General features: G+C 53.6%; 4 protein-coding genes across 6 annotated transcripts in view; 1 reads left to right on the top strand and 3 right to left on the bottom strand.

Annotated features, from left to right (window-relative positions):
• The window catches only part of Tspear (thrombospondin type laminin G domain and EAR repeats), a 186,818-nt gene that overhangs the window by 73,841 nt on the left and 89,180 nt on the right, over positions 1-23,797 (top strand). The gene's annotated exons all lie outside the window — the stretch shown is intronic.
• Positions 1,680-7,442, bottom strand: LOC110544852 (keratin-associated protein 10-3-like). Of its 3 annotated transcripts, none has more exons than XM_060369250.1 (2): positions 6,896-7,442; positions 1,680-2,242 (listed from the first exon to the last, which is right to left on the bottom strand). In XM_060369250.1, exons 1-2 carry the CDS (start codon positions 7,440-7,442, stop codon positions 1,680-1,682), a joined length of 1,110 nt encoding a protein of 369 aa, XP_060225233.1. The 3 variants fall into 3 exon arrangements, with proteins under 3 accessions (XP_060225233.1, XP_060225234.1, XP_021486334.2); XM_060369251.1 differs by lacking the exon at positions 1,680-2,242 and having other exon boundaries at positions 6,705-7,002; positions 7,096-7,442; XM_021630659.2 differs by lacking the exon at positions 1,680-2,242 and having other exon boundaries at positions 6,705-7,290; positions 7,342-7,442.
• Positions 11,675-12,457, bottom strand: LOC132648334 (keratin-associated protein 10-9-like). Its single transcript, XM_060369253.1, has one exon. The coding sequence runs from the start codon at positions 12,455-12,457 to the stop codon at positions 11,675-11,677; it is 783 nt and encodes a 260-aa protein (XP_060225236.1).
• On the bottom strand, positions 16,694-22,474 carry LOC132648335 (keratin-associated protein 10-9-like). Its single transcript, XM_060369254.1, has 2 exons — positions 21,930-22,474; positions 16,694-17,084 (listed from the first exon to the last, which is right to left on the bottom strand). The coding sequence occupies exons 1-2, from the start codon at positions 22,472-22,474 to the stop codon at positions 16,694-16,696; spliced, it is 936 nt and encodes a 311-aa protein (XP_060225237.1).

The following is a 23,797-nucleotide window of genomic DNA, read 5'->3' as shown; positions in this document are numbered from 1 at the left end:
ACTGACAGGTGCTTGAGCCTCCCAGCTCAGGAGGGTCACCCATGCCCATAGCCTGCTCAGAGCTGGGCCTTCTCAGCTCTGTCCAGCCCTGTTCTTCTAGGGCTGTCCTAGAAGTCTCGCACAAATGCACCGTGCTGGGTCAGGGAGGTATCCCTGTGAGGAAGAGAGCTGTCAGCCAGCTTGTCAGGCTGAGCAGGGACACCAGGGCGAAGTAAAAAGATTGTGCCACTGGCAATATCTGACAAAAGCAACTTAAAGAGAAAGGATTAACTTTGCTCATGGAGTCAGAGAGCTTAGTCCACCACAGCAGGGAGGGGGAAGCAAAGCAAAGCCGCTCACACCATGAAGGCCAGGAAGCAGAAAGTGCCTGCCCTAGCCCGGTTTCTCCTCTCTCTTTCTTCCATCTTGTCTCCAGCCTCACTGGGCAAGTCTTTACCCTCAGTGAAATCTCTCAAAAAACAATCAACAAACAAAGAAAACTCAAAAACCCTCACACTCATGCTCAGAGTGGCATCTCTTCATTTCCTGACCACCCCTTGGCAAAGTCAAAGTGACATCAGGAACAGTATGACAAGTGTGTAGATCCTGACAACAGTGTCATCATGCCGAAGGAGCTGCTAGGAAAGGAGGCTGCACCCCAGGACTGGGAACTGATGGGAGTCAGGATGCCCTCCCTGAGCCAGAGTGTAGACCTGCTTCTAGGACCAGGGAAGCAGGTTTGTCACAGAGGAGTCTTGGTGACAATGATGTTCTGCACAGCTAGTGGCAACCAGAGAGATGACCTCTATCTGTCGAAGGCTGCAGCAGCTCTGCTCTGTTGCCAGGATCCACAAGAAGCCTGGCCCAGAACTGCTTGCCCAGATGAACAGCATAGGATGACTCTAGACCAAGCCACATCTGCAGGTGATCAGCCCTGGTGAGTCCTGGGCATGTGGATTTTTTTGTTAAACCTATCTGGGAAGAGGTCTTGAGCTCCAAGAGAGAAGCCACAGGCCTTCATGACCACTGAGTATGGTTAACTCACTTCTGGATATGTCTGTGGTTAAGGGAGACTGCAGTCTGGGGAAGCCACATGTGCTCAGAGCATGAGGGAGGTGATAGGTGTACCCTCCAGCCTAGCTGACTAGAAGATGAAGGACATCTCTCGGTGTTTCAGAGAGGACATTTCTGAGAGCAGGTTCTCTGAAGGAGAGCATGGCTGAGTGTGGACAATGCAACCCACAGGATGGAGCAGGGAGGAAAAAGGGGAAAAATGAAGGAGTAGAACACCAACATTTAGCTCTGTTTCCCAGACACTATCAAGAAACCTGCTTCATCCTCCAATTCCCCAGAGTGATGGGCTGAAGCCCTGAGCAAGCCCTTTCCTTCTCCCTGTTCTCTGTGTTACTTTGATAGTTCATAACCAATACAAAAAAGTGGTACAGAAGGGGTTGGTTGATCATGACTTTATTGGTGTTGAGAGCTGCTGGTGTCAAGGCAAGTGCCCCAGAGCATTACAGAACAGGGAAGAACTGTGTCTCAGTGACTCCTGGAGGGAGGAGGGGAGGCCAGGTCAGCACAGGGGACACATTGTGTTCCTCTTTGGGGGAACCTTCTTTCTATATCAGGTCAGTAGACTGGACAGGCTGAGATGGAACATAGGGAGAGACTCAAGGCAGATGACACCAGAAACAGGCCCATCAACAGCTACACTTCTGGCCCGAGGAGAGGCCACAGCAGGCCTGGCGGGAGCAGGCAGGGCGGCAGAGCAGGGACACACAGGAGGCTGGGCGGCAGCAGCTGGGCTGGCAGGAGGAGGCACAGCAGGAGGAGGTGGGCAGGCAGCAGGCGGGTCTGCACACGGGGCGGCAGAGCAGGGACATGCTGGAGCAGGGCTTGCAGCAGACAGGAGCACAGCAGGATGGCTGGCAACAGGAGGAGGAGCCAGAGCAGATGGGTGTGCAGCAGACAGGCTTGCAGCAGACAGGCACACAGCAGGATGGCTGGCAGCATGAGGACTGGCAGCATGAGGGCTGGCAGCATGAGGGCTGGCAGCTAGACTGCTGGCAGCATGAGGAGCAGCCAGAGCAGATGGGTGTGCAGCAGACAGGCTTGCAGCAAAGAGTCACACAGCAGGATGGCTGGCAGGGGAAGCAGGTGCAACAAGCTGGCTGGCAGCTAGACTGCTGGCAGCATGAGGGTGTGCAGCAGCTGCTGCAGCCAGATTGGCAGCAGGGACTGCACACAAGGGTCAGGCAGGGGGCTGGGGCACAGCAGCTGGGGACACAGCAGCTAGACTGAGAGCAGCTGGGGACACAGCAGCTAGACTGGCAGCAGCTGGGCTGGCAGCAGCTGGACTGGCAGCAGCAGGGCTCACAGCAGCTCTCCGGGCAGTCATCCACCTGCCAGGAGGAGTTGGTGTGAGCATCAGAGCAGACAGACATGGTGGAGGCGGCCATGGCAGAGCTAGGTTGGAGTAGAGTGAGGGAGTGGTGAGTGGTGAGTGGTGAGTGGTGAGTGGTGAGTGTGAGTGTGAATGTGTATGAGGTGCTGGGCTGTTGGCTTTTTATCCTCCTCCAGCCTGTGTTTTCCCAGAGAGAGACGCACCTCTCTTCCTGTTGTGCAGCAGGTGCATTGTGGGAAGTTCCTCTTCCTGACCATGGCCTTGGGACAGGCAGGGGGAGCAGGTTCAGCAAGCTGGCTGGCAGGTAGACTGCTGGCAGCATGAGGGTGTGCAGTAGCCAGATTGGGGATCAATTCTTGCTGGCAGCTCCAGAGTGAAGGGGGAGCTCAGCTCTGAGAGTGGCAAGGTCTCTGTCCAGGCTTGCTGGCAGCTTCTGTCCAGGTAGAGAGACCATGGGAAGCAGAGACCTTCTATCCTGGAGAGAGAAAAACGGGTGGAAAACCTGGTAGCTCAAGACCCACCTATGCCAGTGTGACATATATGAGCCACTGGCGATGCCTGGAGGCCACACCAATGACTATCAGGGCGATGAGAATGGAAGAGCCAGAGGAGAACCCAGTGATCAATATAGATCTCATCAGAATTCATTGTGGGTGAGCAAAAGAGAGGCTGAGGCAGGCAGGTCTCAAGGTTGAGGCCAGTGTGGAGACAAGAGAAAACTTGTCTCAAAATCCTCAGAACAAACCTCTTTAGAAACCAGCGAGTCCAACCAATTACCCTCCTTCCGCAAGTGCATATATCCTGATGTCAGGTAACCCAGCCGGCTTTTGAAACCTCAGGTCTGAGAGCTCCCAGTGTCTGCAGAACACAGAGCTAGGCTTGTGGTCACAGGGCCATGCTGGCTGAGACACTGGCCGCCTCTCTCCGTGGACAGCTGATGGTTTTCTCTGATGACCTGGCAGTTGACACCCCTGGGCCCATGGCCTGAGACATGATCCCGGGAGTGTGTGTGTCTGGCTGTGCGCTCCCAAGACCCTGTCCATGCTGGCCTTGCCTGAGATGGTCACCATGTATCAGAAGGACTTTTTTCATCTTGGGTTTGGAAGACTTTCTGGTTCAAGTGAGGCTGGGGACAGGACACTTGGTCAGATGCTGTTTCCGGGGGAGTGGCCATACTCCCTCAGCCTTTGAGTGCAACTCTGTTGTTCAGCGGAATTGTCATTTGACCTTGGAGTCCTGAGGTGAGGATCTGTGCCTTGGAAGCCGTGTGGGGCTATAAAACTTTTCATGGAATTTATGAATTCCAGGTAAGGGGAGGGCTTCCAGGGTGTCACTAATTCTACAAGGGAGCTTAGGCAAAGCCCCCAACCATTTCTCTGGGAAACACACTAAGAGGTGACATTATCTTGTCCCTTAAAAAGTACTAAAGTACGTGACCCCAGGCAAGACACATGGTTTCCCAAACCCTGCCTCCATCTCAGGAGTGGGAGAGTTCATTCCTGGGTTCTGTCTGTGGGGCACAGGCTGTATGGCTCCAATGGGTGACACGGGCTGTGAGCGTGAGTTGTGGCCAAGCTGGGTCTTTGTCTCTTTCCATAGAGCAGGTTTCCTGGAGTCACTGGACTGGGGGGAAATGAACTCTAAGGTGGCAAAGCATGGATGTGTCTAAAGACTGTGTCATCCAAGTCCTGTTCCTGAGGCCATGCTACCAATTCCTATCCTTTCATAGCCAGTTTACACTCAGGTGGTTGGCTTTGTCAGGCAGTTTATTCTGGTCAATTCATAGGCTTGGCAATTCTGTGACTTTCCCAGCTTATGCTGTGAATGATGCTCAGGTCCTTTAACATCTCCATTTGCCCACATGCCCCAAGGAAAGAGCTATCCAGACCTGTTCTGCCAGGTTTGAGAGCTTCCGAGGTCTCTGGGCTTTCAGTCAAGAATATCCCAGCTGGTTCAGAGCCCCACAGCCCTGATAAGCCTTGATGTAGCAATTATACAGGTATTGCTGAAGATCAGAGAATTTTTTTTTTTAATTCAATGTAGCCACATGGGGAAAAAGAATAGAGGTCCACAGGAAATGTCACCCTCAAGTCCATCTTCAGAGTTCTGACACTGGGATAAAGTTTGAACAGGCAAGAAGAATGCACAGTTAACAGTCCTGGCCAAGGTGTGGTCCTGTCCATCACCAGCTGGGTCCCAGTGGCTCCTGCAAGGTACTCTGGGAAGCAAACTTCCCATCTGGCTGACACCAGGCTCAGGTTTTTCCTTCTTCTCCCTGAATGAAGTTCCTGAGAATATTCCAATTCCCTGGAGAGTCCATTGGCTCAAAACTCTGCAGGTTACAAGTGACTCACCTCCGCCTTTCTTCATGCCTGCCACGTGGCTACACATCTGCACAGGTGTGGCATCACTTGTGTCACAGAGAGGCCACATCCCAGTGTCTCTGCTCCCAGCCATGTTGCTGCGCCACGTTTGTGAGTTCAGTCGACTGTGAACACTGGGATAAGAGCCCAGAGCCTTCTCAGGGGCTTTCAGATGCTGTGTGTGAGCAGAGGGCTGAGGGCATCCTGGCACCAGACAGCATATACCTATAGGGTCAACGGCTAGGTTGGGGTGTGGCCCCTGGGGAAGTGAATGTGGGGCTGTGACTGACAGGTGCTTGAGCCTCCCAGCTCAGGAGGGTCACCCATGCCCATAGCCTGCTCAGAGCTGGGCCTTCTCAGCTCGGTCCAGCCCTGTTCTTCTAGGGCTGTCCTAGAAGTCTTGCACAAATGCACCGTGCAGGGTCAGGGAGGTATCCCTGTGAGGAAGAGAGCTGTCAGCCAGCTTGTCAGGCTGAGCAGGGACACCAGGGCGAAGTAAAAAGATTGTGCCACTGGCAATATCTGACAAAAGCAACTTAAAGAGAAAGGATTAACTTTGCTCATGGAGTCAGAGAGCTTAGTCCACCACAGCAGGGAGGGGGAAGCAAAGCAAAGCCGCTCACACCATGAAGGCCAGGAAGCAGAAACTGCCTGCCCTAGCCCGGTTTCTCCTCTCTCTTTCTTCCATCTTGTCTCCAGCCTCACTGGGCAAGTCTTTACCCTCAGTGAAATCTCTCAAAAAACAATCAACAAACAAAGAAAACTCAAAAACCCTCACACTCATGCTCAGAGTGGCATCTCTTCATTTCCCGACCACCCCTTGGCAAAGTCAAAGTGACACCAGGAACAGTATGACAAGTGTGTAGATCCTGACACCAGTGTCATCATGCCGATGGAGCTGCTAGGAAAGGAGGCTGCACCCCAGGACTGGGAACTGATGGGAGTCAGGATGCCCTCCCTGAGCCAGAGTGTAGACCTGCTTCTAGGACCAGGGAAGCAGGTTTGTCACAGAGGAGTCTTGGTGACAATGATGTTCTGCACAGCTAGTGGCAACCAGAGAGATGACCTCTATCTGTCGAAGGCTGCAGCAGCTCTGCTCTGTTGCCAGGATCCACAAGAAGCCTGGCCCAGAACTGTTTGCCCAGATGAACAGCATAGGATGACTCTAGACCAAGCCACATCTGCAGGTGATCAGCCCTGGTGAGTCCTGGGCATGTGGATTTTTTTCCTAAACCTATCTGGGAAGAGGTCTTGAGCTCAAAGAGAGAAGCCACAGGCCTTCATGACCACTGAGTAGGGTTAACTCACTTCTGAATATGTCTGTGGTTAAGGGAGACTGCAGTCTGGGGAAGCCACATGCGCTCATAGCATGAGGGAGGTGATAGTTGTACCCTCCAGCCTAGCTGACTAGAAGATGAAGGACATCTCTCAGTGTTTCAGAGAGGACATTTTTGAGAGCAGGTTCTCTGAAGGAGAGCATGCCTGAGTGTGGACAATGCAACCCACAGGATGGAGCAGGGAGGAAAAAGGGGAAAAATGAAGGAGTACCAACATTTCGCTCTGTTTTCCAGACACTATCAAGAAACCTGCTTCATCCTCCAATTCCCCGGAGTGATGGGCTGAAGCCCTGAGCAAGCCCTTTCCTTCTCCCTGTTCTCTGTGTTACTTTGATAGTTCATAACCAATACAAAAAAGTGGTACAGAAGGGGTTGGTTGATCATGACTTTATTGGTGTTGAGAGCTGCTGGTGTCAAGGCAAGTGCCCCAGAGCATTACAGCACAGGGAAGAACTGTGTCCCAGTGACTCCTGGAGGGAGGAGGGGAGGCCAGGTCAGCACAGGGGACACATTGTGTTCCTCTTTGGGGGAACCATCTTTCTGTATCAGGTCAGTAGACTGGACAGGCTGAGATGGAACATAGGGAGAGACTCAAGGCAGATGACACCAGGAACAGGCCCATCAACAGCTACACTTCTGGCCCGAGGAAAGGCCACAGCAGGCCGGGCGGGAGCAGGCAGGGCGGCAGAGCAGGGACACACAGGAGGCTGGGCGACAGCAGCTGGGCTGGCAGGAGGAGGCACAGCAGGAGGAGGTGGGCACGCAGCAGGCGGGTCTGCACACGGGGCGGCAGAGCAGGGACATGCTGGAGCAGGGCTTGCAGCAGACAGGAGCACAGCAGGATGGCTGGCAACAGGAGGAGGAGCCAGAGCAGATGGGTGTGCAGCAGACAGGCTTGCAGCAGACAGGCACACAGCAGGATGGCTGGCAGCAGGAGGACTGGCAGCATGAGGGCTGGCAGCATGAGGGCTGGCAGCTAGACTGCTGGCAGCAGGAGGAGCAGCCAGAGCAGATGGGTGTGCAGCAGACAGGCTTGCAGCAAAGAGTCACACAGCAGGATGGCTGGCAGGGGGAGCAGGTGCAACAAGCTGGCTGGCAGCTAGACTGCTGGCAGCATGAGGGTGTGCAGCTGCTGCAGCCAGATTGGCAGCAGGGACTGCACACTGGGGTGCAGACAAGGGTCAGGCAGGGGTCTGGGGCACAGCAGCTGGGGACACAGCAGCTAGACTGGCAGCAGCTGGGCTGGCAGCAGCTGGACTGGCAGCAGCAGGGCTCACAGCAGCTCTCCGGGCAGTCATCCACCTGCCAGGAGGTGTTGGTGCGAGCATCAGAGCAGACAGCCATGGTGGAGGCGGCCATGGCAGAGCTAGGTTGGAGTAGAGTGAGGGAGTGGTTGAGTGGTGAGTGGTGAGTGGTGAGTGTGAGTGTGAATGTGTGTGAGGTGCTGGACTGTTGCCTTTTTATCCTCCTCCAGCCTGTGTTTTCCCAGAGAGAGAAGCACCTCTCTTCCTGTTGTGCAGCAGGTGCATTGTGGGAAGTTCCTCTTCCTGACCATGGCCTTGGGACAGGCAGGGGGAGCAGGTGCAGCTAGCTGGCTGGCAGTTAAACTGCTGGCAGCATGAGGGTGTGCAGTAGCCAGATTGGGGATCAATTCTTGCTGGCAGCTCCAGAGTGAAGGGAGAGCTCAGCTCTGAGAGTGGCAAGGTCTCTGTCCAGGATTGCTGGCAGCTTCTGTCCAGGTAGAGAGACCATGGGAAGCAGAGACCTTCTATCCTGGAGAGAGATAAATGGGTGGAAAACCTGGTAGCTCAAGACCCACCTATGCCAGTGTGCCATATATGAGCCACTGGCGATGCCTGGAGGCCACACCAATGACTATCAGGGCGATGAGAATGGAAGAGCCAGAGGAGAACCCAGTGATCAATATAGATCTCATCAGAATTCATTGTGGGTGAGCAAAAGAGAGGCTGAGGCAGGCAGGTCTCAAGATTGAGGCCAGTGTGGACCACCTAGAGAAAACTTGTCTCAAAATCCTCAAAACAAACCTCTTTAGAAACCAGTGAGTCCAACCAATTACCCTCCTTCCGCAAGTGCATATATCCTGATGTCAGGTAACCCAGCCGGCTTTTGAAACCTCAGGTCTGAGAGCTCCCAGTGTCTGCAGAACACAGAGCTAGGCTTGTGGTCACAGGGCCATGCTGGCTGAGACACTGGCCGCCTCTCTCCGTGGACAGCTGATGGTTTTCTCTGATGACCTGGCAGTTGACACCCCTGGGCCCATGGCCTGAGACATGATCCCGGGAGTGTGTGTGTCTGGCTGTGCGCTCCCAAGGCTCTGTCCATGCTGGCCTTGCCTGAAATGGTCACCATGTATCAGAAGGACTTTTTTCATCTTGGGCTTGGAAGACTTTCTGGTTCAAGTGAGGCTGGGGACAGGACACTTGTTCAGATGCTGTTTCTGGGTGAGGGGGCATACTCCCTCAGCCTTTGAGTGCAACTCTGTTGTTCAGCGGAATTGTCATTTGATGCTGGAGTCCTGAGGTGAGGAACTTTGCTGGGGAAGCAGTAATTCCAGCTAAGGGGAGGGCTTCCGGGGTGTCACTAATTGTACAAGGGAGCTTAGGCAAAGCCCCCAACCATTTCTCTGGGAAACACACTAAGAGGTGACATTATCTTGTCCCTTAAAAAGTACTAAAGTGAGTGACCCCAGGCAAGACACATGGTTTCCCAAACCCTGCCTCCATCTCAGGAGTGTGGGAGTTCATTTCTGGGTTCTGTCTGTGGGGCACAGGCTGTATGGCTCCAATGGGTGACACGGGCTGTGAGCGTGAGTTCTGGCCACGCTGGGTCTTTGTCTCTTTCCATAGAGCAGGTTTCCTGGAGTCACTGGACTGTGGGGAAATGAACTCTAAGGTGGCAAAGCATGAATGTGTCTAAAGACTGTGTCATCCAAGTCCTGTTCCTGAGGCCATGCTACCAATTCCTATCCCTTCATAGCCAGTTCACACTCAGGTGGTTGGCTTTGTCAGGCAGTTTATTCTGGTCAGTTCATGGGCTTGGCAATTCTGTGACTTTCCCAGCTTGTCCTGTGAATGATGCTCAGGTCCTTTAACATCTCCATTTGCCCACATGCCCCAAGGAAAGAGCTATCCAGACCTGTTCGGCCAGGTTTGAGAGCTTCTGAGGTCTTTGGGCTTTCAGTCAAGACTATCCCAGCTGGTTCAGAGCCCCACAGCCCTGAAAGCCTTGATGTAGCAATTATACAGGTATTGCTGAAGATCAGAGATTTTTTTTTTTTTTATTCAATGTAGCCATATGGGGAAAAAGAATAGAGGTCCACAGGAAATGTCACCCTCAAGTCCATCTTCAGAGTTCTGACACTGGGATAAAGTTTGAACAGGCAAGAAGAAAGCACAGTTAACAGTCCTGGCCAAGGTGTGGTCCTGTCCATCACCAGCTGGGTTCCAGTGGCTCCTGCAAGGTATTCTGGGAAGCAAACTTCCCATCTGGCTGACACCAGGCTCAGGTTTTTCCTTCTTCTCCCTGAATGAAGTTCCTGAGAATATTCCAATTCCCTGGAGAGTCCATTGGCTCAAAACTCTGCAGGTTACAAGTGACTCACCTCTGCCTTTCTTCATGCCTGCCACGTGGCTACACATCTGCACAGGTGTGGCATCACTTGTGTCACAGAGAGGCCACATCCCAGTGTCTCTGGTCCCAGCCATGTTGCTGCCCCACATTTGTGAGTTCAGTTGACTGTGAACACTGGAATAAGAGCCCACAGCCTTCTCAGGGGCTATCAGATGCTGTGTGTGAGCAGAGGTCTGAGGGCATCCTGGCACCAGACAGCATATACCTATAGGGTCAATGGCTAGATTGGGGTATGGCCCCTGGGGAAGTGAATGTGGGGCTGTGACTGACAGGTGCTTGAGCCTCCCAGCTCAGGAGGGTCACCCATGCCCATAGCCTGCTCAGAGCTGGGCCTTCTCAGCTCGGTCCAGCCCTGTTCTTCTAGGGCTGTCCTAGAAGTCTCGCACAAATGCACCGTGCTGGGTCAGGGAGGTATCCCTGTGAGGAAGAGAGCTGTCAGCCACCTTGTCAGGCTGAGCAGGGACACCAGGGCGAAGTAAAAAGATTGTGCCACTGGCAATATCTGACAAAAGCAACTTAAAGAGAAAGGATTAACTTTGCTCATGGAGTCAGAGAGCTTAGTCCACCACAGCATGGAGGGGGAAGCAAAGCAAAGCCGCTCACACCATGAAGGCCAGGAAGCAGAAAGTGCCTGCCCTAGCCCGGTTTCTCCTCTCTCTTTCTTCCATCTTGTCTCCAGCCTCACTGGGCAAGTCTTTACCCTCAGTGAAATCTCTCAAAAAACAATCAACAAACAAAGAAAACTCAAAAACCCTCACACTCATGCTCAGAGTGGTATCTCTTCATTTCCTGACCACCCCTTGGCAAAGTCGAAGTGACACCAGGACCAGTACGACAGGTGTGTAGATCCTGACAACAGTGTCATCATGCCGATCGAGCTGCTAGGGAAAGAGGCTGCACCCCAGGACTGGGAACTGATGGGAGTCAGGATGCCCTCCCTGAGCCAGAGTGTAGACCTGCTTCTAGGACCAGGGAAGCAGGTTTGTCACAGAGGAGTCTTGGTGACAATGATGTTCTGCACAGCTAGTGGCAACCAGAGAGATGACCTCTAGTTGTCGAAGGCTGCAGCAGCTCTGCTCTGTTGCCAGGATCCACAAGAAGCCTGGCCCAGAACTGCTTGCCCAGATGAACAGCATAGGATGACTCTAGACCAAGCCACATCTGCAGGTGATCAGCCCTGGTGAGTCCTGGGCATGTGGATTTTTTTCTTAAACCTATCTGGGAAGAGGTCTTGAGCTCCAAGAGAGAAGCCACAGGCCTTCATGACCACTGAGTAGGGTTAACTCACTTCTGGATATGTCTGTGGTTAAGGGAGACTGCAGTCTGGGGAAGCCACATGCGCTCAGAGCATGAGGGAGGTGATAGGTGTACCCTCCAGCCTAGCTGACTAGAAGATGAAGGACATCTCTCAGTGTTTCAGAGAGGACATTTTTGAGAGCAGATTCTCTGAAGGAGAGCATGCCTGAGTGTGGACAATGCAACCCACAGGATGGAGCAGGGAAGAAAAAGGGGAAAAACAAAGGAGTAGAACACCAACATTTCGCTCTGTTTCCCAGACACTATCAAGAAACCTGCTTCATCCTCCAATTCCCCGGAGTGATGGGCTGAAGCCCTGAGCAAGCCCTTTCCTTCTCCCTGTTCTCTGTGTTACTTTGATAGTTCATAACCAATACAAAAAAAGTGGTACAGAAGGGGTTGGTTGATCATGACTTTATTGGTGTTGAGAGCTGCTGGTGTCAAGGCAAGTGCCCCAGAGCATTACAGAACAGGGAAGAACTGTATCCCAGTGACTCCTGGAGGGAGGAGGGGAGGCCAGGTCAGCACAGGGGACACATTGTGTTCCTCTTTGGGGGAACCATCTGTCTCAGGTTAGTAGACTGGACAGGCTGAGATGGAACAGAGGGAGAGACCAAAGGCAGATGACACCAGGAACAGACCCATCAACAGCTGCACTTCTGGCCCGAGGAGAGGCCACAGCAGGCCTGGCGGGAGCAGGCAGGGCGGCAGAGCAGGGACACACAGGATGCTGGGCGGCAGCAGCTGGGCTGGCAGGAGGAGGCACAGCAGGAGGAGGTGGGCAGGCAGCAGGCGGGTCTGCACACGGGGCGGCAGAGCAGGGACATGCTGGAGCAGGGCTTGCAGCAGACAGGTTTGTAGCAAACAGGCACACAGCAGGATGGCTGGCAGCATGAGGACTGGCGGCATGAGGGCTGGCAGCATGAGGGCTGGCAGCTAGACTGCTGGCAGTATGAGGAGGAACCAGAGCAGATGGGTGTGCAGCAGACAGGCTTGCAGCAGACAGGCACACAGCAGGATGGCTGGCAGCATGAGGGCTGGTAGCTAGACTGCTGGCAGCATGAGGAGGAGCCAGAGCAGATGGGTTTACAGCAGACAGGCTTGCAGCAAAGAGTCACACAGCTGGATGGCTGGCAGGGGGAGCCGGTGCAGCAAGCTGGCTGGCAGCTAGACTGCTGGCAGCATGAGGGTGTGCAGCAGCTGCTGCAGCCAGATTGGCAGCAGGGACTGCACACTGGGGTGCAGACAAGGGTCAGGCACGGGGCTGGGGCACAGCAGCTGGACTGACAACAGCTGGGGACACAGCAGCTAGACTGGCAGCAGCTGGGCTTGCAGCAGCTGGGGGCACAGCAGCTCTCTGGGCAGTCATCCACCTGCCAGGAAGAATTGAGAGCATCAGAGCAGACAGACATGGTGGAGGTGGCCATGGCAGAGCTAGGTTGGAGTAGAGTGAGGGAGTGGTGAGTGGTGAGTGGTGAGTGGTGAGTGGTGAGTGTGAGTGTGAATGTGTGTGAGGTGCTGGGCTGTTGGCTTTTTATCCTCCTCCAGCCTCTGTTTTCCCAGAGAGAGACACACCTTTCTTCCTGTTGTGCAGCAGGTGCATTGTGGGAAGTTCCTCTTCCTGACCATGGCCTTGGGACAGGCAGGGGGAGCAGGTGCAGCAAGCTGGCTGGCAGGTAGACTGCTGGCAGCATGAGGGTGTGCAGTAGCCAGATTGGGGATCAATTCTTGCTGGCAGCTCCAGAGTGAAGGGAGAGCTCAGCTCTGAGAGTGGCAAGGTCTCTGTCCAGGCTTGCTGGCAGCTTCTGTCCAGGTAGAGAGACCATGGGAAGCAGAGACCTTCTATCCTGGAGAGAGAAAAACGGGTGGAAAACCTGGTAGCTCAAGACCCACCTATGCCAGTGTGCCATATATGAGCCACTGGCGATGCCTGGAGGCCACACCAATGACTATCAGGGCGATGAGAATGGAAGAGCCAGAGGAGAACCCAGTGATCAATATAGATCTCATCAGAATTCATTGTGGGTGAGCAAAAGAGAGGCTGAGGCAGGCAGGTCTCAAGGTTGAGGCCAGTGTGGACCACCGAGAGAAAACTTGTCTCAAAATCCTCAAAACAAACCTCTTTAGAAACCAGCGAGTCCAACCAATTACCCTCCTTCCGCAAGTGCATATATCCTGATGTCAGGTAACCCAGCCGGCTTTTGAAACCTCAGGTCTGAGAGCTCCCAGTGTCTGCAGAACACAGAGCTAGGCTTGTGGTCACAGGGCCATGCTGGCTGAGACACTGGCCGCCTCTCTCCTTAGACAGCTGATGGTTTTCTCTGATGACCTGGCAGTTGACACCCCTGGGCCCATGGCCTGAGACATGATCCCGGGAGTGTGTGTGTCTGGCTGTGCCCTCCCAAGGCTCTGTCCATGCTGGCCTTGCCTGAGATGGTCACCATGTATCAGAAGGACTTTTTTCATCTTGGGCTTGGAAGACTTTCTGGTTCAAGTGAGGCTGGGGACAGGACACTTGGTCAGATGCTGTTTCCGGGTGAGGGGGCATACTCCCTCAGCCTTTGAGTGCAACTCTGTTGTTCAGTGGAATTGTCATTTGACGCTGGAGTCCTGAGGTGAGGAACTTTGCTGGGGAAACAGTAATTCCAGCTAAGGGGAGGGCTTCCGGGGTGTCACTAATTCTACAAGGGAGCTTAGGCAAAGCCCCCAACCATTTCTCTGGGAAACACACTAAGAGGTGACATTATCTTGTCCCTTAAAAAGTACTAAAGTGCGTGACCCCAGGCAAGACACATGGTTTCCCAAACCCTGCCTCCATCTCAGGAGTGTGGGAGTTCATTCCTGGGTTCTGTTTGTGGGGCACAGGCTGTATGGCTCCAATGGGTGACACGGGCTGTGAGTGTGAGTTCTGGCCAAGCTGGGTCTTTGTCTCTTTCCATAGAGCAGGTTTCCTGGAGTCACTGGACTGTGGGGAAATGAACTCTAAGGTGGCAAAGCATGAATGTGTCTAAAGACTGTGTCATCCAAGTCCTGTTCCTGAGGCCATGCTACCAATTCCTATCCCTTCATAGCCAGTTCACACTCAGGTGGTTGGCTTTGTCAGGCAGTTTATTCTGGTCAATTCATAGGCTTGGCAATTCTGTGACTTTCCCAGCTTGTCCTGTGAATGATGCTCAGGTCCTTTAACATCTCCATTTGCCCACATGCCCCAAGGAAAGAGCTATCCAGACCTGTTCTGCCAGGTTTGAGAGCTTCCTAGGTCTCTGGGCTTTCAGTCAAGACTATCCCAGCTGGTTCAGAGCCCCACAGCCCTGATAAGCCTTGATGTAGCAATTATACAGGTTTTGCTGAAGATCAGAGAAATTTTTTTTAATTCAATGTAGCCATATGGGGAAAAAGAATAGAGGTCCACAGGAAATGTCACCCTCAAGTCCATCTTCAGAGTTCTGACACTGGGATAAAGTTTGAACAGGCAAGAAGAAAGCAAAGTTAACAGTCCTGGCCAAGGTGTGGTCCTGTCCATCACCAGCTGGGTCCCAGTGGCTCCTGCAAGGTATTCTGGGAAGCAAATTTCCCATCTGGCTGGCACCAGGCTCAGGTTTTTCCTTCTTCTCCCTGAATGAAGTTCCTGAGAATATTCCAATTCTCTGGGGAGTCCATTGTCTCAAAACTCTGCAGGTTACAAGTGACTCACCTCTGCCTTCCTTCATGCCTGCCACGTGGCTACACATCTGCACAGGTGTGGCATCACTTGTGTCACAGAGAGGCCACATCCCAGTGTCTCTGGTCCCAGCCATGTTGCTGCGCCACGTTTGTGAGTTCAGTTGACTGTGAACACTGGGATAAGAGCCCACAGCCTTCTCAGGGGCTATCAGATGCTGTGTGTGAGCAGAGGTCTGAGGGCATCCTGGCACCAGACAGCATATACCTATAGGGTCAATGGCTAGGTCGTGGTATGGCCCCTGGGGAAGTGAATGTGGGGCTGTGACTGACAGGTGCTTGAGCCTCCCAGCTCAGGAGGGTCACCCATGCCCATAGCCTGCTCAGAGCTGGGCCTTCTCAGCTCGGTCCAGCCCTGTTCTTCTAGGGCTGTCCTAGAAGTCTCGCACAAATGCACCGTGCTGGGTCAGGGAGGTATCCCTGTGAGGAAGAGAGCTGTCAGCCACCTTGTCAGGCTGAGCAGGGACACCAGGGCGAAGTAAAAAGATTGTGCCACTGGCAATATCTGACAAAAGCAACTTAAAGAGAAAGGATTAACTTTGCTCATGGAGTCAGAGAGCTTAGTCCACCACAGCATGGAGGGGGAAGCAAAGCAAAGCCGCTCACACCATGAAGGCCAGGAAGCAGAAAGTGCCTGCCCTAGCCCGGTTTCTCCTCTCTCTTTCTTCCATCTTGTCTCCAGCCTCACTGGGCAAGTCTTTACCCTCAGTGAAATCTCTCAAAAAACAATCAACAAACAAAGAAAACTCAAAAACCCTCACACTCATGCTCAGAGTGGTATCTCTTCATTTCCTGACCACCCCTTGGCAAAGTCGAAGTGACACCAGGACCAGTACGACAGGTGTGTAGATCCTGACAACAGTGTCATCATGCCGATCGAGCTGCTAGGGAAAGAGGCTGCACCCCAGGACTGGGAACTGATGGGAGTCAGGATGCCCTCCCTGAGCCAGAGTGTAGACCTGCTTCTAGGACCAGGGAAGCAGGTTTGTCACAGAGGAGTCTTGGTGACAATGATGTTCTGCACAGCTAGTGGCAACCAGAGAGATGACCTCTAGTTGTCGAAGGCTGCAGCAGCTCTGCTCTGTTGCCAGGATCCACAAGAAGCCTGGCCCAGAACTGCTTGCCCAGATGAACAGCATAGGATGACTCTAGACCAAGCCACATCTGCAGGTGATCAGCCCTGGTGAGTCCTGGGCATGTGGATTTTTTTCTTAAACCTATCTGGGAAGAGGTCTTGAGCTCCAAGAGAGAAGCCACAGGCCTTCATGACCACTGAGTAGGGTTAACTCACTTCTGGATATGTCTGTGGTTAAGGGAGACTGCAGTCTGGGGAAGCCACATGCGCTCAGAGCATGAGGGAGGTGATAGGTGTACCCTCCAGCCTAGCTGACTAGAAGATGAAGGACATCTCTCAGTGTTTCAGAGAGGACATTTTTGAGAGCAGATTCTCTGAAGGAGAGCATGCCTGAGTGTGGACAATGCAACCCACAGGATGGAGCAGGGAAGAAAAAGGGGAAAAACAAAGGAGTAGAACACCAACATTTCGCTCTGTTTCCCAGACACTATCAAGAAACCTGCTTCATCCTCCAATTCCCCGGAGTGATGGGCTGAAGCCCTGAGCAAGCCCTTTCCTTCTCCCTGTTCTCTGTGTTACTTTGATAGTTCATAACCAATACAAAAAAAGTGGTACAGAAGGGGTTGGTTGATCATGACTTTATTGGTGTTGAGAGCTGCTGGTGTCAAGGCAAGTGCCCCAGAGCATTACAGAACAGGGAAGAACTGTATCCCAGTGACTCCTGGAGGGAGGAGGGGAGGCCAGGTCAGCACAGGGGACACATTGTGTTCCTCTTTGGGGGAACCATCTGTCTCAGGTTAGTAGACTGGACAGGCTGAGATGGAACAGAGGGAGAGACCAAAGGCAGATGACACCAGGAACAGACCCATCAACAGCTGCACTTCTGGCCCGAGGAGAGGCCACAGCAGGCCTGGCGGGAGCAGGCAGGGCGGCAGAGCAGGGACACACAGGATGCTGGGCGGCAGCAGCTGGGCTGGCAGGAGGAGGCACAGCAGGAGGAGGTGGGCAGGCAGCAGGCGGGTCTGCACACGGGGCGGCAGAGCAGGGACATGCTGGAGCAGGGCTTGCAGCAGACAGGTTTGTAGCAAACAGGCACACAGCAGGATGGCTGGCAGCATGAGGGCTGGCAGCTAGACTGCTGGCAGTATGAGGAGGAACCAGAGCAGATGGGTGTGCAGCAGACAGGCTTGCAGCAGACAGGCACACAGCAGGATGGCTGGCAGCATGAGGGCTGGTAGCTAGACTGCTGGCAGCATGAGGAGGAGCCAGAGCAGATGGGTTTACAGCAGACAGGCTTGCAGCAAAGAGTCACACAGCTGGATGGCTGGCAGGGGGAGCCGGTGCAGCAAGCTGGCTGGCAGCTAGACTGCTGGCAGCATGAGGGTGTGCAGCAGCTGCTGCAGCCAGATTGGCAGCAGGGACTGCACACTGGGGTGCAGACAAGGGTCAGGCACGGGGCTGGGGCACAGCAGCTGGACTGACAACAGCTGGGGACACAGCAGCTAGACTGGCAGCAGCTGGGCTTGCAGCAGCTGGGGGCACAGCAGCTCTCTGGGCAGTCATCCACCTGCCAGGAAGAATTGAGAGCATCAGAGCAGACAGACATGGTGGAGGTGGCCATGGCAGAGCTAGGTTGGAGTAGAGTGAGGGAGTGGTGAGTGGTGAGTGGTGAGTGGTGAGTGGTGAGTGTGAGTGTGAATGTGTGTGAGGTGCTGGGCTGTTGGCTTTTTATCCTCCTCCAGCCTCTGTTTTCCCAGAGAGAGACGCACCTTTCTTCCTGTTGTGCAGCAGGTGCATTGTGGGAAGTTCCTCTTCCTGACCATGGCCTTGGGACAGGCAGGGGGAGCAGGTGCAGCAAGCTGGCTGGCAGGTAGACTGCTGGCAGCATGAGGGTGTGCAGTAGCCAGATTGGGGATCAATTCTTGCTGGCAGCTCCAGAGTGAAGGGAGAGCTCAGCTCTGAGAGTGGCAAGGTCTCTGTCCAGGCTTGCTGGCAGCTTCTGTCCAGGTAGAGAGACCATGGGAAGCAGAGACCTTCTATCCTGGAGAGAGAAAAACGGGTGGAAAACCTGGTAGCTCAAGACCCACCTATGCCAGTGTGCCATATATGAGCCACTGGCGATGCCTGGAGGCCACACCAATGACTATCAGGGCGATGAGAATGGAAGAGCCAGAGGAGAACCCAGTGATCAATATAGATCTCATCAGAATTCATTGTGGGTGAGCAAAAGAGAGGCTGAGGCAGGCAGGTCTCAAGGTTGAGGCCAGTGTGGACCACCGAGAGAAAACTTGTCTCAAAATCCTCAAAACAAACCTCTTTAGAAACCAGCGAGTCCAACCAATTACCCTCCTTCCGCAAGTGCATATATCCTGATGTCAGGTAACCCAGCCGGCTTTTGAAACCTCAGGTCTGAGAGCTCCCAGTGTCTGCAGAACACAGAGCTAGGCTTGTGGTCACAGGGCCATGCTGGCTGAGACACTGGCCGCCTCTCTCCTTAGACAGCTGATGGTTTTCTCTGATGACCTGGCAGTTGACACCCCTGGGCCCATGGCCTGAGACATGATCCCGGGAGTGTGTGTGTCTGGCTGTGCCCTCCCAAGGCTCTGTCCATGCTGGCCTTGCCTGAGATGGTCACCATGTATCAGAAGGACTTTTTTCATCTTGGGCTTGGAAGACTTTCTGGTTCAAGTGAGGCTGGGGACAGGACACTTGGTCAGATGCTGTTTCCGGGTGAGGGGGCATACTCCCTCAGCCTTTGAGTGCAACTCTGTTGTTCAGTGGAATTGTCATTTGACGCTGGAGTCCTGAGGTGAGGAACTTTGCTGGGGAAACAGTAATTCCAGCTAAGGGGAGGGCTTCCGGGGTGTCACTAATTCTACAAGGGAGCTTAGGCAAAGCCCCCAACCATTTCTCTGGGAAACACACTAAGAGGTGACATTATCTTGTCCCTTAAAAAGTACTAAAGTGCGTGACCCCAGGCAAGACACATGGTTTCCCAAACCCTGCCTCCATCTCAGGAGTGTGGGAGTTCATTCCTGGGTTCTGTTTGTGGGGCACAGGCTGTATGGCTCCAATGGGTGACACGGGCTGTGAGTGTGAGTTCTGGCCAAGCTGGGTCTTTGTCTCTTTCCATAGAGCAGGTTTCCTGGAGTCACTGGACTGTGGGGAAATGAACTCTAAGGTGGCAAAGCATGAATGTGTCTAAAGACTGTGTCATCCAAGTCCTGTTCCTGAGGCCATGCTACCAATTCCTATCCCTTCATAGCCAGTTCACACTCAGGTGGTTGGCTTTGTCAGGCAGTTTATTCTGGTCAATTCATAGGCTTGGCAATTCTGTGACTTTCCCAGCTTGTCCTGTGAATGATGCTCAGGTCCTTTAACATCTCCATTTGCCCACATGCCCCAAGGAAAGAGCTATCCAGACCTGTTCTGCCAGGTTTGAGAGCTTCCTAGGTCTCTGGGCTTTCAGTCAAGACTATCCCAGCTGGTTCAGAGCCCCACAGCCCTGATAAGCCTTGATGTAGCAATTATACAGGTTTTGCTGAAGATCAGAGAAATTTTTTTTAATTCAATGTAGCCATATGGGGAAAAAGAATAGAGGTCCACAGGAAATGTCACCCTCAAGTCCATCTTCAGAGTTCTGACACTGGGATAAAGTTTGAACAGGCAAGAAGAAAGCAAAGTTAACAGTCCTGGCCAAGGTGTGGTCCTGTCCATCACCAGCTGGGTCCCAGTGGCTCCTGCAAGGTATTCTGGGAAGCAAATTTCCCATCTGGCTGGCACCAGGCTCAGGTTTTTCCTTCTTCTCCCTGAATGAAGTTCCTGAGAATATTCCAATTCTCTGGGGAGTCCATTGTCTCAAAACTCTGCAGGTTACAAGTGACTCACCTCTGCCTTCCTTCATGCCTGCCACGTGGCTACACATCTGCACAGGTGTGGCATCACTTGTGTCACAGAGAGGCCACATCCCAGTGTCTCTGGTCCCAGCCATGTTGCTGCGCCACGTTTGTGAGTTCAGTTGACTGTGAACACTGGGATAAGAGCCCACAGCCTTCTCAGGGGCTATCAGATGCTGTGTGTGAGCAGAGGTCTGAGGGCATCCTGGCACCAGACAGCATATACCTATAGGGTCAATGGCTAGGTCGTGGTATGGCCCCTGGGGAAGTGAATGTGGGGCTGTGACTGACAGGTGCTTGAGCCTCCCAGCTCAGGAGGGTCACCCATGCCCATAGCCTGCTCAGAGCTGGGCCTTCTCAGCTCTGTCCAGCCCTGTTCTTCTAGGGCTGTCCTAGAAGTCTCGCACAAATGCACCGTGCAGGGTCAGGGAGGTATCCCTGTGAGGAAGAGAGCTGTCAGCCAGCTTGTCAGGCTGAGCAGGGACACTAGGGCGAAGTAAAAAGATTGTGCCACTGGCAATATCTGACAAAAGCAACTTAAAGAGAAAGGATTAACTTTGCTCATGGAGTCAGAGAGCTTAGTCCACCACAGCAGGGAGGGGGAAGCAAAGCAAAGCCGCTCACACCATGAAGGCCAGGAAGCAGAAAGTGCCTGCCCTAGCCCAGTTTCTCCTCTCTCTTTCTTCCATCTTGTCTCCAGCCTCACTGGGCAAGTCTTTACCCTCAGTGAAATCTCTCAAAAAACAATCAACAAACAAAGAAAACTCAAAAACCCTCACACTCATGCTCAGAGTGGCATCTCTTCATTTCCTGACCACTCCTTGGCAAAGTCAAAGTGACACCAGGAACAGTATGACAAGTGTGTAGATCCTGACAACAGTGTCATCATGCCGATGGAGCTGCTAGGAAAGGAGGCTGCACCCCAGGACTGGGAACTGATGGGAGTCAGGATGCCCTCCCTGAGCCAGAGTGTAGACCTGCTTCTAGGACCAGGGAAGCAGGTTTGTCACAGAGGAGTCTTGGTGACAATGATGTTCTGCACAGCTAGTGGCAACCAGAGAGATGACCTCTATCTGTCGAAGGCTGCAGCAGCTCTGCTCTGTTGCCAGGATCCACAAGAAGCCTGGCCCAGAACTGCTTGCCCAGATGAACAGCATAGGATGACTCTAGACCAAGCCACATCTGCAGGTGACCAGCCCTGGTGAGTCCTGGGCATGTGGATTTTTTTCTTAAACCTATCTGGGAAGAGGTCTTGAGCTCCAAGAGAGAAGCCACAGGCCTTCATGACCACTGAGTATGGTTAACTCACTTCTGGATATGTCTGTGGTTAAGGGAGACTGCAGTCTGGGGAAGCCACATGTGCTCAGAGCATGAGGGAGGTGATAGGTGTACCCTCCAGCCTAGCTGACTAGAAGATGAAGGACATCTCTCGGTGTTTCAGAGAGGATATTTCTGAGAGCAGGTTCTCTGAAGGAGAGCATGGCTGAGTGTGGACAATGCAACCCACAGGATGTAGCAGGGAGGAAAAAGGGGAAAAATGAAGGAGTAGAACACCAACATTTCGCTCTGTTTCCCAGACACTATAAAGAAACCTCCTTCATCCTCGAATTCCCCGGAGTGATGGGCTGAAGCCCTGAGCAAGCCCTTTCCTTCTCCCTGTACTCTGTGTTACTTTGATAGTTCATAACCAATACAAAAAAGTGGTACAGAAGGGGTTGGTTGATCATGACTTTATTGGTGTTGAGAGCTGCTGGTGTCAAGGCAAGTGCCCCAGAGCATTACAGAACAGGGAAGAACTGTGTCCCAGTGACTCCTGGAGGGAGGAGGGGAGGCCAGGTCAGCACAGGGGACACATTGTGTTCCTCTTTGGGGGAACCATCTTTCTGTATCAGGTCAGTAGACTGGACAGGCTGAGATGGAACATAGGGAGAGACTCAAGGCAGATGACACCAGGAACAGGCCCATCAACAGCTACACTTCTGGCCCGAGGAGAGGCCACAGCAGGCCTGGCGGGAGCAGGCAGGGCGGCAGAGCAGGGACACACAGGATGCTGGGCGGCAGCAGCTGGGCTGGCAGGAGGAGGCACAGCAGGAGGAGGTGGGCAGGCAGCAGGCGGGTCTGCACACGGGGCGGCAGAGCAGGGACATGCTGGAGCAGGGCTTGCAGCAGACAGGAGCACAGCAGGATGGCTGGCAGCAGGAGGAGGAGCCAGAGCAAATGGGTGTGCAGCAGACAGGCTTGCAGCAGACAGGCACACAGCAGGATGGCTGGCAGCATGAGGACTGGCAGCATGAGGGCTGGCAGCATGAGGGCTGGCAGCTAGACTGCTGGCAGCAGGAGGAGCAGCCAGAGCAGATGGGTGTGCAGCAGACAGGCTTGCAGCAAAGAGTCACACAGCAGGATGGCTGGCAGGGGAAGCAGGTGCAACAAGCTGGCTGGCAGCTAGACTGCTGGCAGCATGAGGGTGTGCAGCAGCTGCTGCAGCCAGATTGGCAGCAGGGACTGCACACAAGGGTCAGGCAGGGGGCTGGGGCACAGCAGCTGGGGACACAGCAGCTAGACTGAGAGCAGCTGGGGACACAGCAGCTAGACTGACAGCAGCTGGGGACACAGCAGCTAGACTGGCAGCAGCTGGGCTGGCAGCAGCTGGACTGGCAGCAGCAGGGCTCACAGCAGCTCTCCGGGCAGTCATCCACCTGCCAGGAGGAGTTGGTGAGAGCATCAGAGCAGACAGACATGGTGGAGGCGGCCATGGCAGAGCTAGGTTGGAGTAGAGTGAGGGAGTGGTTGAGTGGTGAGTGGTGAGTGTGAGTGTGAGTGTGAATGTGTGTGAGGTGCTGGGCTGTTGGCTTTTTATCCTCCTCCAGCCTCTGTTTTCCCAGAGAGAGAAGCACCTCTCTTCCTGTTGTGCAGCAGTTGCATTGTGGGAAGTTCCTCTTCCTGACCATGGCCTTGGGACAGGCAGGGGGAGCAGGTGCAGCTAGCTGGCTGGCAGTTAAACTGCTGGCAGCATGAGGGTGTGCAGTAGCCAGATTGGGGATCAATTCTTGCTGGCAACTCCAGAGTGAAGGGGGAGCTCAGCTCTGAGAGTGGCAAGGTCTCTGTCCAGGCTTGCTGGCAGCTTCTGTCCAGGTAGAGAGACCATGGGAAGCAGAGACCTTCTATCCTGGAGAGAGAAAAACGGGTGGAAAACCTGGTAGCTCAAGACCCACCTATGCCAGTGTGCCATATATGAGCCACTGGCGATGCCTGGAGGCCACACCAATGACTATCAGGGCGATGAGAATGGAAGAGCCAGAGGAGAACCCAGTGATCAATATAGATCTCATCAGAATTCATTGTGGGTGAGCAAAAGAGAGGCTGAGGCAGGCAGGTCTCAAGGTTGAGGCCAGTGTGGACCACCGAGAGAAAACTTGTCTCAAAATCCTCAAAACAAACCTCTTTAGAAACCAGTGAGTCCAACCAATTATCCTCCTTCCGCAAGTGCATATATCCTGATGTCAGGTAACCCAGCCGGCTTTTGAAACCTCAGGTCTGAGAGCTCCCAGTGTCTGCAGAACACAGAGCTAGGCTTGTGGTCACAGGGCCATGCTGGCTGAGACACTGGCCGCCTCTCTCCGTGGACAGCTGATGGTTTTCTCTGATGACCTGGCAGTTGACACCCCTGGGCCCATGGCCTGAGACATGATCCCGGGAGTGTGTGTGTCTGGCTGTGCGCTCCCAAGGCTCTGTCCATGCTGGCCTTGCCTGAGATGGTCACCATGTATCAGAAGGACTTTTTTCATCTTGGGCTTGGAAGACCTTGCTGGTTCAAGTGAGGCTGGGGACAGGACACTTGGTCAGATGCTGTTTCCGGGGGAGTGGCCATACTCCCTCAGCCTTTGAGTGCAACTCTGTTGTTCAGTGGAATTGTCATTTGACGCTGGAGTCCTGAGGTGAGGAACTTTGCTGGGGAAACAGTAATTCCAGCTAAGGGGAGGGCTTCCGGGGTGTCACTAATTCTACAAGGGAGCTTAGGCAAAGCCCCCAACCATTTCTCTGGGAAACACACTAAGAGGTGACATTATCTTGTCCCT

This window comes from Meriones unguiculatus, chromosome 16 (genome assembly GCF_030254825.1).
Source record: "Meriones unguiculatus strain TT.TT164.6M chromosome 16, Bangor_MerUng_6.1, whole genome shotgun sequence".
In the NCBI taxonomy this organism is placed as follows: domain Eukaryota; kingdom Metazoa; phylum Chordata; class Mammalia; order Rodentia; family Muridae; genus Meriones; species Meriones unguiculatus.
Note: the sequence above shows the minus strand (reverse complement) of the source record. Positions and strands in the feature narration are given on the sequence as shown.

What these genes read in the sequence shown, in the direction of transcription:
- LOC132648335 (XM_060369254.1), bottom strand. Translation starts at nt 22,474, where the DNA reads ATGGCCGCCTCCACCATGTCTGTCTGCTCTGATGCTCTCACCAACTCC. An exon ending in TGCACACCCATTTGCTCTGG is followed by an intron (nt 17,085 to 21,929) that starts CTCCTCCTCCTG and finishes CTCTGGCTCCTC; the next exon opens with CTCATGCTGCCAGCAGTCTA.
- LOC110544852 (XM_060369250.1), bottom strand. Translation starts at nt 7,442, where the DNA reads ATGGCCGCCTCCACCATGGCTGTCTGCTCTGATGCTCGCACCAACACC. An exon ending in TCCTGTCTGCTGCAAGCCCT is followed by an intron (nt 2,243 to 6,895) that starts GCTCCAGCATGT and finishes GCTGTGCCCCAG; the next exon opens with CCCCCTGCCTGACCCTTGTG.
- LOC132648334 (XM_060369253.1), bottom strand. Translation starts at nt 12,457, where the DNA reads ATGGCCACCTCCACCATGTCTGTCTGCTCTGATGCTCTCAATTCTTCC.